Source organism: Talpa europaea (genome assembly GCF_964194135.1).
Source record: "Talpa europaea genome assembly, chromosome: 3".
NCBI classification, from domain to species: domain Eukaryota; kingdom Metazoa; phylum Chordata; class Mammalia; order Eulipotyphla; family Talpidae; genus Talpa; species Talpa europaea.
The window spans coordinates 141,751,674-141,767,642 of NC_140069.1; the positions used below are offsets into that span (position 1 = coordinate 141,751,674).

The 15,969-nt window shown below is 55.5% G+C and overlaps 1 protein-coding gene across 2 annotated transcripts in view; it reads left to right on the forward strand.

The window, feature by feature from the left end:
* The window catches only part of TBXAS1 (thromboxane A synthase 1), a gene marked incomplete at both ends in the record, with an annotated part of 132,131 nt that extends 118,918 nt beyond the window's left edge, over positions 1-13,213 (forward strand). For both annotated transcript variants that reach the window (XM_084229601.1, XM_084229602.1), the window contains 4 exons: positions 6,601-6,692; positions 9,978-10,115; positions 11,490-11,652; positions 13,139-13,213. In XM_084229601.1, coding sequence (XP_084085727.1) covers positions 6,601-6,692; positions 9,978-10,115; positions 11,490-11,652; positions 13,139-13,213 — 468 coding nt within the window. The remainder of the gene's footprint in view (positions 1-6,600; positions 6,693-9,977; positions 10,116-11,489; positions 11,653-13,138) is intronic.
* Between the last annotated feature and the right edge of the window lie 2,756 nt (positions 13,214-15,969).

A 15,969-nucleotide genomic window follows, 5' to 3' on the forward strand; every position in this document is an offset into this window, starting at 1 on the left:
CTGCAGAGGGCAGGGCTGGCACCATTTGGCGGCTGCAGATGGTACCAAGTCCAGCAGCGGCGGGTGAGCCCTCGTCACTGTGTGAGGCTGCCGCTGAACTCTTTGGGGGAGCAAGGTTGACGTCTCCATTTCTATCTCCTTTAGCATCTAGGAGAACATTCATGTTTCCATTTGGCCCCTGAATCTACAGGAAAAATAGTTTGGAAAGCAATGACATTTTTATTTTCTTTTCCTCATTTACACTCTGTCGCATCGGCATGTCCCCTGTGCGGGCCTGTGTGTGGGCATGAGTGTGTGTGAGTGTGTGTTTGTGTGTGTTTGTGAGTGAGTGTGTGTGAGTGTGTGTTTGACTTCATAAATGATACACAAAAATTTTATTGTAGCCAAGCGAGAGCAACAGAAGAGGGAAGTATAACTTCCTGTTTAAAAGAACTTACAGGTGGATTTTCCATAGAATTCCCTTAACCCTCGGGTTTCTCTGGAACATTGAAACATGGGTTTGACAGAGGGAGGAACTAGACTTTGGATGGGGAATATAAAGTCGTGGACACAGAGGTCGCCGTACAAGGCCGTAAGCCTGAGAGCATAAATGGTGTCAACCGAGGTTGCTTCCATAGAACAATTTTTTAATTAACAAGTTAAATAAATAGTGGTTTACAGATCCGAAACTCCCTGACCATTTGGAAGACTAAAGAGAGAGAGAGACTAAGAGGCCAAGCACCTTAGATAGAAAAGGAGAAGTTACCACCCACTGAAAAGCAAACAGAGACGAAAAAGTGTCCCTGAAATACCAAAACTCGGGCATGGCACCCCCCTATGATGCAACAGCTCAGTTTATTTTTTAATTTCCACCTTCCCAGTATGTTCTCGCTTGTTCCTTAAGCAATATTTCCCAACATTAAACATGAATTATTTACTTTCAACCTCCTAAGAGGAGAGTTACCTACTCTGTGAGCCGAGGCCCCGTGGAAATAAATTCCGCAGGCCTGGAGGGTCGCTTCCTCCCTCCACGTCGCTGCAGAGCAGCTAACACAGCACACGCGCCGCGTGGGGGCGAGAGCCCGAGCCGGGATGTGTGCCCGCAGGACTGTCATCCGCTTGTTGGGCACCTGTGAGATGAGTCCTGCCCTGCCCTGGGAGGTGGGAATGGCGTGACCCCAACTTGCAGACCAGGTGACCTGTTGCTGTCGCCGTGGTAACGGACCCACGGCCACGGCTGATGTGCAAGGGCTCCAGGATGGACCCCCCCGCCTGAAGGGGGGAGTGGAGGGGGGTGGGGGCGGGGGGCAGGCAATGACCCTGAGGCATGGCCAAGGTCGCCGAGGTCAGGAGGGAGGCTTCCCTCTTTGGTGTGAAGTCCTCCAACAAGGGGGCCATGAGTAGCTCTTACGCCCCCCCAGTTCTAATCCTGAGTGGTGTGGCCTGCGCAGCAAGCGCTGAGGAAGAGCCTCCAGGCTGCTTCTTGCTGTCTTCTGGAAACACGGATGTTCAAAGTGCTCCCTGGCCTAGAACTGGAGACGGTTCTGCTCAGAACCCCCAGTTCTTCTGACACTCCCAGCCGAGACCCTCCTGGGCCCTCAGCAGCACCGAGCAGGCCTCAGCCTGCGGGCGCCCTCCCCGCCCCCTGGGGGTGCAGACGGCTGGGGCTCTGGGTTCGCACCGCAGCAGACCAGCTTCGTTCACAAAGAAAAGCGCCTCCTTCTTGCCGCTGCTCCCCTCTCTTTCCCCTTTTCATGTCAAATGACTTCTACCCGCCTCCCCCCAGCATTTTTTTAATTTGATAATTTTTCCCAGATGCAAAAAAAAAAGTCTTTGTGTATGTCGTGAACTTTTCCGCTTCATCTCCTAACCCCCACGGACTGGCTCCTCTGACTGGGTCCGAAGGGCTGCCGTGGGGAGGCGCCTGCCGGCCCTTCGAGACCCACGCCAAACACACCTCTGACAGGCCAGCTCCGGTCACCCCCGCTCAGCCTTCGCATCAGCCGTTCCGCCCCCCACACGGCTGCTCTTCGCAGCTCCACTTACTATCTGAGGGTTATGACGGAACACTTCGACCTGTGCAAACTGGAAGGGTGACCAGGGGACCCCCGGGACCACCAAGCTCAACGGTGTCCACTCTGGTCTCACGACTCCCGGCCCCGACCCGCTTCCATTTGACTTCCTTAGTCCCAGACGAATCAAGCCATCCATATGTTAGTCTCTCTCTAGCAGGAAAAGACTTTTCTAGAACACAACCATGACGCCATCAACACACTGAAAACAGCGAACCACGGTTTCCTAAAAGCATCCAACACCAGTCAGGGCTCAAGGTCCCACGATGGAATCCAAAAGGCCTCGGTGTAGACAGGACGTCCTCCCAGCAGCTGGGCCCCACCCTCCCCTACCTGCGACCCTCCCTCTTCTCCCACCTCCCCTTGTACTTGACACTCCACAACCGCCCTGGCTTGCACCCTGAGACAGTCTGGAAGCTCCTAGTGTGTCTCTGAGTTATCTCCCCGAGCCTAGCACTGTGCCTGGTCCACAGACGCACCCCCTGCAGCTGAATGCACGCACCAATGCACGGCTGGGGACAGAACTCTCTCTCACGTTGCTGCAGGCCTGCGCCATACTCAGCGCAGTGATTCCCTGAGAGGCCCGTTTCCCTGGAGAGCAGAGTCTTACTGGTGGTTGAAACCCCAGCACCCAGCCCTGCGTCTGCCCAGCAGCAGGGGTTTGTTGAGGACCAGCCCATGAGTAAGCACACCTGAGTTGTCTCCCCCAAGTTCTGTGTGGCCTTCGGTTCACAGGCTTCTCTCTCTGCGTCCCATTTTTCTCATCTCTAGGATTCAAAAAGCCTTTGGATTCTTGATCTCTGCGGTCACGCTGGGGTAGAAATGCTTGCGAGTGGGGAGTCCCGTTAGGCATGCGCTTGCTGCCCCCTGCTGGCGGGATTGGCTCAGGACCCTTTGTCCCCCATTTTCCTGAAAGCACTACAATCCGGCCAAGCGAGGCCCCAAGGGGTGGCCAGATCTGCCAGGCGAGGCCCCAAGGGGTGGCCAGATCTGCCAAGCGAGGCCCCAAGGGGCGGCCAGATCTGTTGTGGCAGAGGCTTGAATTCCCTCGCCCCTCCTGGGTTCAGTTAAATGTGGAGGCACGAGCTCTGTCTACTCCATCCTCCGCAGGGAGAGCCACTGGTGGAGGCTCAGACAGGAAACTCCCTCACCTTCCCACCGCAGATTACAACCCCTGTGGGGTTTCAAAGGAAGAGCTGGTGCCCAGGCCCCCCTTTGACCAGCCATGAAATCCCTGGGGGGCAGGGCCCAACAGCCATCAATCTTAGGAGCCCTCGAGCTGCTTCTACTGTTCAGCCACCTCCAGAAGCCATTAAACCAAGTTCATGTTTGCAGGGACGTGTCAAATCAGAAGCCTGGGGGCACCGTAAAAGCTCATCTAGGGGAAGAAAAATGAAGATGTTGAATTGAAAATCCAAAGTTCCCTTAGTTACCTTTAAAAAGTTTTCTCCTCTTGACAAATGCAGTTTCCAAACCCCGGCTTCTGTTCGTGGAGCCATTCACCCTTTGCCCTCAGGCCGCTGCGCCCATGCTACTTCCCTCTGCTGAGCTATTCAGATGCACTTCCAGATTTTGGTGCAGTACCAGGGTTTCCTTTTTCTCTTTTTTAAGTTTTGCCTTTGCTAATACTCCTTTTGATGCGGAGAGTGGAATTCGGCTGGTGCTCACTAAAGCCAAAAATGAGAACTTGCTGGAAGGAGCGGCCAGGGGCGGACGGCGGGCTTGGAGCTCCGGGGCAGCCTCAGCTCCTCTGCAGCAGCATCTGATACCTTCCTCCCGCCTGCTGCCAACTGGTGTCTGTGCTCGCGCGTCCCGGCGGCAGAGCCTGTGTTCCACTTCCCTGGCTGGAGAGAAACTCCTTTTCCTCTGCCCAGATCCAAATGTTTGGATTGACTGGGTTGGGTCAGAGGCCCGCCCTGGGGCCCACCGAGAGCAGTCTCGGGCAACCTCATGATCTGTCCTTGAAAATGCGGGGGGGGGGGGGGGGGGGGCTTATCAAAACGCAGGGCGACACCTGCCGCCAGCAGAGCAGACCCAGAGCTTCCTTTCTTCTGCCGTCTCTCAACTGTCCCTGGGCTTTTGTTTTCAATTGAATGTCGCGCTAAGAAAAATATGTTTTAAAATATTATGAATTTTTACCATTCATCCTTATATGGTGCGATGCTTTTTCTAAACGGAACCGCCAGGACACTTACCTCAGAAACAGAATCGCTGAAATGACAGTTTGAATTTTGTGATTCGCGGGGCAGAAGAGGCAAACAACAAACCAACTAGTGAAGATCAGAAGGGAAAAGGGGTGCCTCAGGCTCCCCCAAGGGAGGTTGGAGGGGCTGGGAGTCAGGCCTTGATGGTACCCAAGGGGCCTGCCCCTCCTGCCAGCCCCCAAACCCAAGAGCTTGAGTAGTCTGGGGCAGGGTCTAGGGGAGTTGAGCAGGCGTCCCCCTTTATCAGAGCCCACTCTCAGAACCACAGTAGGCTCCGACCCCCCAAAGATCTTTAAGCCTCTGGATCTTTAAACCTGCCCCAGGGCGGGGGGCAGAGGCTCGCCAGCCATTATGCAGCTCTGGCCAGTCCTGCCACATACACCGTCAGCAGGGGCTGGGGTGACCGCCACACACTCTCCCTGCGACGCTTCGGGGTGCATAGGACCCTCCCCACCCTCACTCTGCCTGTGCCCAGGCCCCTGCCAGGGACGGATAACCCTGCTTGTCCAGCGGCGGACAGGGATCGGGGATCGAGCTGGGCCAAGGGCCCCAGGGCCAGGAGAGCAGGCAGCTGAGGTGAGAACCCCTTCTGGGGGAGCAGGAGTGTGGGACCGCGGTGAGCAAGGCCCCAGCACCCAAACCTGCCCCGGTTGTTCCACGACTCTGCTTCCAGAGCACTCAGCCAAGAGAGATGGTTAAGACGCTCAAGACGGAGACGGGGCACTCACCCTGCAGCGCGGGTCCCTCCCGGGTGCCGGCTCACCGCTGCCCCAGTGGCCTGGGACGAGGTGGGTGTGTAGGCGCAGGATGAACTTCTCGAGGCCCCATTCCCAGAAGCAAAGATGTGGGGAAACCAAGGATCATTTTCCTTTTGTATTACCAAGTGGGCGCCCTCCCTTGTTCTCCAAACACACAAACATTCAACTACACACATTTTCTGCAACTTGACTTTTTACTGCAGTGCGCCACGGCCAGTGGAATGTCCACCTTATGCGGACTGGCCCCCGTGGGAGAGATTAGCTGACGTTGTCCCTGGACTGCGAGACTCCAGGTTTCTGGGCCCCTGGCCCCACCTCCTACCTCTCTCCCCTGAGTTCCCTCCAGCCCCATGTTTTCCTCATGCAAATGAAGGACCCCCCCATGCACTTGCTGTCTCTGGCAGGCCCTCCTCACCTGGAGTTTCTGTGCTGTGCTGGCCTGTGGTGTGGCCCCAGGTTCTGCACTTCTGAGGTTGCTGCTGAAGCAGGTTGCTGGAGGGGCCGCCACGGGGCCAGCCACAGGTGGGGGAACGGCGCGCCAGGAAAGGTGGGGTCTGCAGCATGGACTTGCCCCGTGCTGCCCCCTGCTGCCCTGGGGAGGGAGGACAGGGGAGAGCAAACTGGAAAAGACCAGGTTGTCACCCACCTCCAGGGAGAGCGCGCTGGGGGAAGTCCTGACATGGGGAAAGGAATAGAGCAGCAAATAAGTCTCTGGTAACCCCTCCCGAACCCACCCCAACCACGGGCACACCTGGATCTGCTCCCCAACTCACTACCAAGTGTGCCTCCTCTTCAGGCCACAGTGGGAGTCACTGCATGGGGACCTGAGGGTTCCCCATCACAGGGGCTGGATTAACGCCTCTTCACACCTTGGCCCCTAGGAGGCAATCGGTATGTTCCAATTTTTCCTAATGTGATGGGTGAAAAACCAGAGTCTTGCTTTTTGATTGTATTTGCCATCACGGCCACAGGAGCTGCTCCCTGTGTCTCCTGACCATCTTCTAATGTGTTGCTTCTCGTACTGCCTTGCAGCAGCCCTCCTGGGTCTTGTGACTAGTAAGGTTTTTTTTTTTTTTTTTGCCATTTCACTATTTGACTTTTAACTTTTCCGCGGACCGACTACCGCCTGTGTCAGTGTGACGCCTTTCTAAGCCGGTTCCTGCATCTCAGAGACAGGAGCTCAGCTGGCTGGCCCGCTGGGAGGATTAAATAGGCCGTGTCTGTGCCTCGGGACCTGCCGTATCCCCAGCTCCCGGCACATGGCGCGGCTGCGCTGCCCCCACTGTGCGTGAGCGAAGTGCTCTGTCCTGTGCTCAGAGACCCCCGGGTCCCAGCCAGACCTGCGTGTCCTCAGGAAGCCGTCGACAGCGCCATGGAACTAAGCCTGACAGGAGATGCCGAATGCTCTGCCAGGCAGGCAGAATGGGCCCCTCAGGCCGTGCGGGTGGGCGCGCTGACTTTTCATTTTGGGTTTCCATCGAAGCGTTTGCTAAAGTGGGAGCAGGACTCAGACATTCATGGGGAGGATGGGACTCTGCTGACGCGGTCTCAGTGGACGTTATTTCTTTATCCTGCATCCTCCATCAGCCGGCCCCGGAGTACCGCAGCCTCCAGGAAGACCTGCCCTACCTGGACATGGTGATTGCAGAGACCCTGAGGATGTACCCACCGGCTTTCAGGTACGCCCGCACCCCTGGACCCCGTCCTCCCTGTGCAGGTGCCGTTACCCTCATCTGCCGCCGCCTGAGTCATCACCATCACTGGACTCGGCACCGGAGCCTGCGGCTTCCTCGCATGCCCAAGGGCACCAGGCGCAAGGCCTTCCACACTGTGACCAAAGTAATAAGGGTCTGAGCCATTTTCTTGTAGGTTAAGCACCTTCTCAGAGCTTCGCCTGTCTTTTCTCAGCACGGTCTTCCTCCCCAGCCCAAGCCAGTCTCTTGGCCCCTGGCTTTGTTCGCTCACTCTCTGCAACTAATTATTGAGCATCTACTCTGTGCCATGCATGGGGAAACATCCCTGCACAAAACAGATAAACCCCCGCCCTTGGAGCTGACATTCCAGGGGCGCCCATCCCAGGCCTGGGGTACGCCTCCCTGCCCTCCAGCAACCTACACCTACCCCATCTCAACCACCAGGCCAAATTCAGCAACGCTGAAGCTGCACTGGGCCATGCCTCCCGGTTCCTCCCTGCCTCTCCTGGCATTTGTGGCTGTAAATACTGCAGGTTATATTCTTGGACATGTTTCAAGCACTCTGCGACATTTCTCCGGTGTACTGGCCTGAGGAGCAGAAGTCCAGTCTGCTTCCTTTAAACCCTCCAAACGAGGCACCCCATGGAGCACGGGTCTCAACTCAGGTCCCCAGACCCTCAGAGAGTGACCAGGTTTCAGATTCTAGAAACAGAGGTAACACAAGCATTGAACTATCATTTCTATGCATTAATATACCCCCAAAACCATATGGAGACACCTTCCCCACTTTAAGAGAAAGCGTGGGTGATCTGAAGGCATCTCGGACCAAAACATCATAGACAGTGTGATTATAGTTTGTCCAAACTTTCAGATCCCGAGCAAATCCAGAGACTTCCCTGTGACTAACCATGCCATCTCCGGCACACAGAGTGTGGGGCTCCTGCCTAGGGGCCTCAAGGCGCCCCTGACCTCACAAAGAGATGGCCACAGGCCTTCCCAGATCTCCCCGGGAGCCACAGAGCCAAGCGTCAGCCAGTCTTGGTTTTATAGTGATTTATATCCAGCTTCCTTCCTGTCTTCCCAGGCATCTGTGGGCAGCTGCTATACACATCAAGACAAGGTTCAAAATAAGACATTCAGTGATAAAACAGAACAAAGGCTGTCTAAAGACAACCAGCCTTGACGGGACCCCAGAGATGACCATTCATGGGGTCGCCCAGGCACGGCTGCTGCTCCTGCAAGGCAGGAAACCAGACAACTGTATTCTCTAGAGGGGGAAATTGACCGATTGAGAGAGACACACGAAACCCAATCAAGAATTCGTAACAACACCTGGCCCAGGTGGCACGTTAACACCCAAAAGCTGTGGCCCACGCTCCTGCCAACCCTCTAGAGACGAAAGTCAGGGGAACCCCCCTGCTGCTGAGCTCACCCCCAGGCAGGCCAGAAATGAGAGAATTGGGATGCGGTTGTTAAAACTCCCTCACAAAGCCACACAGAACTTCATTATGACATAGAGCGAGTCTAGACAGACAGTGGAGACCCCCTCGGCCCTGAGCCCAGCATAGGTGTGATGTGGGGTACATGCTGTACTGCTCTGACTCCCTGCGCCACGCCCCCACCCACCCCCCACACACACACAAGCTCAGGAAGAATCAGTGGGATAGTGCCGTGGAAACTCAGTTGCCCAATAAGCCATGGACCCTTTAAAGTAGGGCCCAGGAGTAAGAAGCACCAAGCTGCAAGCCCCGCAGGCAGCTTCCTGGGGTCCACCTTGGCAGGTCTCACTCCCCAGCCTCCCTTCCTGCACCCCTGCCCCTCCTTCCCAGTGCCAGGGCTTCTGCTACCAAACCACAGAAATGGGAGAGGGAAGCCTTTATTCTCCCCCAGACAAGAGGCAATTTGCTTCAGCCCAGATGTGGGATTTGGGGGTGAACATGGGAAGAATGAGGTCGCATGGTTTTACTGTTCTATGACATTACTCTCAGAAAAGCCTGCTGGCTTCTCCCAGGCTCTGACACAACTTAACCAACACCCTTCTCGGTAGAAGGAACTTTGTGAATGGGCTTTGTGAAGAAACCTGACAGTTCTTGCTGAAGGGTTATTAATGTGAGCCCAGGATTCCACACAGCATAAATCAGCGGATTTTTCTGGCCTTTCATGTGGTCTGGTCTAGCCAGAGAGGAGGCCCAGACCCTGTCGGGGAAAGGCGCTGCTTTCTGCCTCTCAGCGGGGCTTGCGCCCAGGGCAGGCTGTTTCCGGGGCCGATGAAGAAGGGGTGCCCAGCAGAGCATGTTTGATCCCCTTAGGACCAGGTGGCATCACAGCCCCACCAGCCTGCTCTGACCTGAACCGCTGTTTGTGACCAGCCCCAAACACATGCCCTGCGTGAGCAGCTTAGGCTCTGAGTCGGGGTCCCCGCCCCCACCTTTCATGCTCCTGCCTGTTCTATTAAAGCTCACAACAGAGTGCTGAGGGAGCCACATGCTTCTCTTCATTTCTTTTACGAGCAGGAAAACGTGTCATAGTTTTATCTCCTCCAAGCTATTTAGAGACGCTCAGTCCTGCACCTGAAGTAAAAGCCAGCCAAGGTTATTTTGAAGGTTTAAAATAATTGTTTATGTTACCAAAAAACATGCTTATACTTAAACCTTAAATAATATATGCCCCACAGAAAACCTGGGCACCCCGGGCCCCTAGCACCCTCGGCCGCAGCGCCCCGCCCGAGCAGGCCCGGTGGGAGGGCAGGCATGCTTCCGGAAGAGCTGCCCGTTTTATCACAAGCCTTTAAAAACAAGACGCAAACGGGATTATGCCGTTGGAACAACCGGACTGGGAGACTTCCTCTCCAGAACTTCTCCAGAAGCCCGAATGTCCTGGAAGAACATGGAGGCGCTGGGAGGGCACGGTGAAAAGGCTTGGCTGAGCAGGAGCACAAGCCTGGGAGTGGCCCAGGGAATGACCCGCAAACAGGCCCCAGATACAAGCCCTTTAAAAGCGCTCGTGGGCCCCACACCTCCCCACCCGTCAGATGGGCTCCTCCGGCTTGATGGACGCGAGCCAGGGGGCGGATGAGTGCGTTTGCACCAAGGGAGGCCAAAGGAGCTAAAGGTTGCAAGGTCTGGGGCAGTAGATTAAGGGGGGGATCACCTTCAGGTCCCCCACAGCAGGGGCTGGGCCTGCTGTCCCCCAGCTTCTGCAGCTGCTCCTTGAGCTCTCTACTTTGTGTCTGCTCTTCACGGATGTGGGGGTGACCCCGTGTCCCCACAGGTTCACACGGGAGGCGGCACAGGACTGTGAGGTGCTGGGGCAGCGCATCCCCGCAGGCGCTGTGGTGGAGACAGCGGTGGGCGCACTGCACCACGACCCCGAGCACTGGCCCAGGCCCGAGGTCTTTGATCCTGAGAGGTGAGCCGCCCCTTCCAATGGGCCCTGGGAGGAACCTGAAGGTGAGCGGGCTTTGAATCAGCAGAGGCACAAATTCATAAGTGCTCATCAAGGTCAGTTGCCTTGATGAGTTCTGAAGCGTAATTTCCAAAAGAAATAATTGTACCATTAAAAAGAAAATCCAATGGACCTAGAGATTTCGTGTGAGCAGCTCCCCAAGCCAGGAACCGCAATTCCAAATGGGTGTCCGCTGTTAGCTCCACTCAGGAAAGAGGAACAAGCTTGCACCCGGGGTGTGCACTGGAAAACGTTTTCTTTTTAAAATATTGATGCCTGTTCCAAAAGTCTCAACTAAATTTCTTCCACATTCATGAATCTGGTGATGCTAACATGATAGGCCTGGGTCTCCCCTGCTGTCCCCTGCACGGACTAGGTCCTCTGTCTCAATTTCATTCCCAGGGCCCCCAATTTAAGATGCCCGAGCAGGCGTCCACACGCCCGTCCTCATGAGACTGGTGGCTGTTCCTTCCTGGTCTGATCGGGCAAGGGTAGGGCATGGGCCTAGATCATAGTAATTCTGCACAACTCCTGGAAAACACTGTCAAGATTAAGTCCTATCAAAGAGCATCACCTTTGACAACAAAAAGGGGGTTAATATAGTGATGAAAAGGGTGGGCCAAGGCCTCCTTGGGCCCAGAAAATTCTAGTAGCAGCAAGGCGGGAGCTGGATGGAGGTGGTCAGCTAGCTCCGTGGGGAATGCGGTACTTGGCTGCAGACAGGCAGTTCCTAGGAAGGGCTTCCAAGGGTTCAAGTACAGCAATCCCCAGAGGTTCAAGTTTCACTGCCTGAACCAGAAAGACCATGTGGTTTGGGGGGACAGCTGGCCAGTGTGGCTTGGATGCAGCCTCCAGGGATAGCCAGCGAGAAGGGCTCATGCCCCCCGAGTCTGCTGAGGAAGTGGGTGAAGGTTGGCATCAACCTCAGCCCTGGGGGAGTCCGGAGCCCAGGGTGCAGGTGGGGCCTGTGGTTTCTTTGAGACTTACCTTTCTGGATGATAGCAAGCCTCAGGCTCATTGACCATGCTCATCATTAACCAGGCTCATCGATCTGCCAGGGATTCTTAAGAGGCTTGGGGACGACGTTGACATTCCAGGTGATTCTTTTAATTCACCAGTGCCTTTAGGGCTTTGCAAATCAGGAGGTATGCTGCACCCGAGTTCAAGCATCAGGAGTCACCAGCTCCAGAGTCTTAGGGACCGGTCCATGAGAAAATAGGATTTTGTTGACCAAGGTGATCTCAGATGAAGGGGTCCCTCAGCCGGACCCAGTGGCTGAAGAGGCCCCAGGAAATGGAGGCCAGGGTCCAGGTCCAGCCTGACCGTGCCGCCCTGCAGGTTCACGGCCGAGGCCCAGCAGCGCCGAAGTCCCTTCACCTACCTGCCATTCGGGGCGGGTCCCCGGAGCTGCCTTGGGGTGCGGCTGGGGCTGTTGGAGGTCAAGCTGACACTGCTCCACGTCCTGCGCAAGTTCCACTTTGAAGCCTGCTCTGAGACTCAGGTGAGCCCCGTTGGCCAGACACAGAGGTGCGCACCCCAGTCCTTGCAAATTCTAGGTTCAGAGGGGCACTGCCCGACAAACAAGGAGACTGGGATGGGCCGGGGGTTCCAAAGGGGTAATGTATCTGGTTGGGGTACAAAAGATTGAGGTACTGGATGGGCAAATGCCCACAAAGTTCTGTCAGTCAAGGCCAGAAAGAGGGAGGGGCACACTAAGCGCACTGCCCCGTTGAAGGCGTGGAGGGGGGAGCCCCCTCCCTGCCCCACTGCCTAAGGTGCTCCACGTGTGGAGGGCTTCCCCGAGGTTTGTCTCATTTACCCTTGATCATGACACAGGGCAGCAGCGACAGCAAAGTCCTGAAACAATGCTGATGCCGGGCACTCCCAGTTCAAGAACCAACGAGTGCCAAGTCCACTCTGTACTCTGGGACAGGCTCCTCCCTGCCTGCTCGGGCAGCTGCCCGTTGGGCTGTCTCTCCTGCCCCTGGACTAATCCTGTCTGAACCCGGAGGATTTCCTCAAATCCTAAAGTGGCCCCAGAGAAGTCCTCCTCACAGTTTCTCCCATTCCCAGCCCCTCCCCCCAGCAGCAGCTCCTCCAGGAAGCCCTCCCTGATATTGCCAGCTCCAACTGACCTCTCCTTGGTTTGTGACGTCCTACGATGTTTCAGGGTTGTCTAGACCTGATCTAATAGGCAGTCACTCACCACATTTGACTATTTAAATTTTAATAATAAAAAACTCAACCCCTCATTTGCACTCACCATTTTGAGTGCTCAGTAGCCACAGGCTAGAGTGGCTACAGGACCGGACAGTGCAGGGGTAGACCTTGTTTCTGGGACACATAACTCATGTCCCTTTCTGAACTGTAACCCCCAAGGACATCTAAAAAGCCAATCAGGCCCCAGCACTACAGCCTGGTGTTCTCTTTCAAGGTTCACATTGGCCACTGAATGGTCTGAGGGGTTTGTCAGCTCAGGGCTTCCTGGGTCATCTGGCGTTTCTTCCAAGCCCTCGTCCACATGGATGGGCTTCTTAGATGCACCTGAACAGCAGTGGGGTCAGGGCATGCATGAACAGGGACCAGTAGGTGGCCACTCACCCCAAAACCCTTTGGAAAGAGGGGTCCGCTCAATTACCCCTTGAGCAGGGCAGTGAGAGACTGGCAGGGTGAAGTTTGGGTGTCAGGCTTTCCTCTCCACTTTCTAGTCATGTGACCTTGGACCAGTCCCTTGTCTGAACCTCCATGTCTTCATTTGCAGAGTGAGTGACTTCTCCCTCGTTCACAGGCCTGCAGTCTTTCCCTAGAGCAGGAAGGGGAGACTGCCCAGCCCCCTTGCTGCTTCTCAAACTCCCAGTTGGGGAAGCTATTTGCTCCCTCCTAGCCAGCTATCCCCAGCCCACATACCCACAGCCCCGCTTCAGAACCAATCTGCTTTCCAGTCTGTAGACACTGTGAACTGTGACACATCTTTCACTCTATTTTAGGTACCGCTGCAGCTAGAATCCAAATCCGCCCTAGGTCCAAAAAATGGCGTCTACATCAAGATTGTCCCCCGCTGACACAGTGTTGCCAGGGCACCCCCAAATTCAAAGAGAACACTTAGTGGAAATTCGGGACTTTAGAAAAAAGCATCACAGAAGCAATTGAAAGGGTGCATGGCCCGAGAATGTAGCGTTTCCTAAATACTTCACAAACATTTGCTGCACCTAGCCGGGCCTCCTCCATGGTGTCTGGACTACTGAACAGCTCCAGGGAGGACCTGTCGACTCAAATATCAAATGCTTTGACAAAGAGCCCGAGAACTTGTTTTGAAAGACACCCAGCCGCAGGATGGGAGGCACCACGCACAGGCAGCTTCTGGTGCGTCTGAAAGTGAAGATCCCCAGCTACTCAGCCTCAGCAGGGGTTCAAAGCTTTATTGCGCTTTCCTTTTCAGGGGGAGGGGTGGGGGGTGAGGGCAGGGGTTAGGGGGTTGCTAACTATAATAAACTTCAGCATACAGAAAAATGACAGAGGCTGCAGCATGCTTTTCTTCTAGAGAGACTCAAAGAATCAAAACACAGAAGATTTTTAGTCAAAGTAATTATTACGTTGCTGAGTAGCTGAAATTTAACAAAGAACTTGCAACTTGAAGCTGCTGCTCCCTTACCAGCAACCGTGTGGTCATGGCTGCTCATCATTCCACCTCCTCAAGCCTCAGTTTCCTCATTTGTAAAACCTGGCAGCCACCTAGATCAAAGACCCCCTTCCTGGTTAAGATGCGAGCAGCGTTAAGGGGCTGAATGTTGCCACACCAGGGATCTAGGAGCTGACCCTCTTCAAGACAGTCAGACCATTCTAGGGTTCCACAAACCCACGGCTGTGAATACCACCTCTGCTGTCTGGTCTACAGCCCAGGCTGGAAGTCCCCCTTCTCTGCCTGGATTCCCAGAAAGAGGCAGACTGGCTCCCCAGCACCACCCCAGTCCAAGAGTTGCCCATTCCCTGGAAATCCATCCAGCCCCTCACACAGTCAGTCCTCTTTGCACCCCTGCTGCCCCCCATGGTGACTACAGCCACCGCACCCTGCCCTGATCCCCGCCCCTTGCCGTGGCAGAACCTCATTCTGCAGAGAGGCCCAGTGAGCAGCCAGCTCCCTGCAGGGAGCACAGCTCTGCTCCTCACACCCCAGCCCCGCCCATCAGCGGTGGGGTTTCCCCCACCTCTGTCCAGGTGGTCACTGTGTCCAGACAGAGGTGAGGCTTCCTGAGGGGAAAGACCCTCTGGACTCCTGGTCCTTTCGGCGTTGCAACCCACGATTCCTAACTTAGCTCCAGTCCCACTGCTCATGCTCACGCCAGCTGACACAGGGCAGAAAATAGCAGGGAACAGCCCCTCGGTTCCCCCCAAAACCTGTCAGCTGCATTTTAACTTGGTCCTCGCCACCTCTTGGTAGCCCCCTCACCCATCACTCTTCTCACACACGCAGGCTCAGACCCCACCAGCTCTTGGCACCAAGATTCTGAGATTTAGGGTCATCTGACCTCTGCTCACAATGCCTGCCCCTCCCCGCCTCTGGGCCCATGGTCCCTCTCGCTTTCTGGCGCAAACAGTTGCTCCTCCTGGCTGGTTTTCTGAAAGGCCAGCAAGTCCCGGGCCCCCCGCAGTCCTCAAGCTCAGCAGGTCTGCTTACCCTCCTCGCACCGCACCGGCACGTGCAACCGACGGCCAGCCAGATGGGGGCCCTCATTACATTTGAGTCTTAGCAGCAAGCACCTGATTTAATGGTTCGCCGGGCTCCAGCCCCTACCCCCACTGAAGTGCAGCAGGCCCGGGGACTTCATGGAAAGCAATGCATGAAATCTCAGGCTCAGGACGGGGGAAGCTTCACGCCACGCACTCGTGGCTGGCCCTGCTGGTGTGGAAGGCGGGATCCATGTCGCTTCTCCATTCTGCCAGTGGCCTCACACATCGGGCCTCACACATCTCGGGCTGACCTATGTCAGGTCCCCGACCACCCCTACTCCTGCTCCAGGTCTGAGGACAAAGCAGCTGAAGTGGACACAGTGTGAAAGATTAGGAAGATGGGGCACAGGCAGGGAGCCACTGAGGTCCAAAGGGGGAGGTGGCAGATGCTATCACCTGAGGGGCAGAGACCTTGGGATGTGCAGCTGCCCTACCAGCCAAGTCGACCATAAACTGCTGTGTGCAGAAGACACACCCAGGGAAACCACCGTATCTACAACAGTTTGCTTTACAGTGAATCTGGGGCTTGTGGGGTCTGTGGTTTAGCAGGAAAGGAAAAAAACCCCAAGTGTGTAACTTCTACACAGCTTATCAAACCATATCATCATGTGGCCATATGCCTGGCGCTCCTCCTCGGGCTGGGAAGAGGCCCCAGCAAGCAAGGACCTTGAACTTTCGGGCTTGCTGGCCTGGTGACACATCCACACACAACCCGCAAGGCCAAGTGCCCTGTTACACCCCAAAAGAGCCGGCGCCCAGCAGGTGCTCACTGCACAGACGCTGAATAACAAGCAGCACCTCCCCTTTAGATAAATACTCTTTTATTTCCATACTCTGTTGTGACATTTGCAGCACAGGTGGCCACATCTCATGGGGACATAAAACCACTTTTAGAGGGTGTCCTGTGTGCTGAGGAGGTGCAGGGACAGTTATTCATGGGTCAAGCCCCAGAATCTTGGGGAGCCACTGGTCCCTGTCACCTGCCAGTTGAACGGGCTTCCTCTAGATGACACGGACTCAGCCCAGGACCAAGGAAGCCTGCAGGGACTCGCTGATCACCTCCCATAGCCATTTGTCTGGCCACATGATC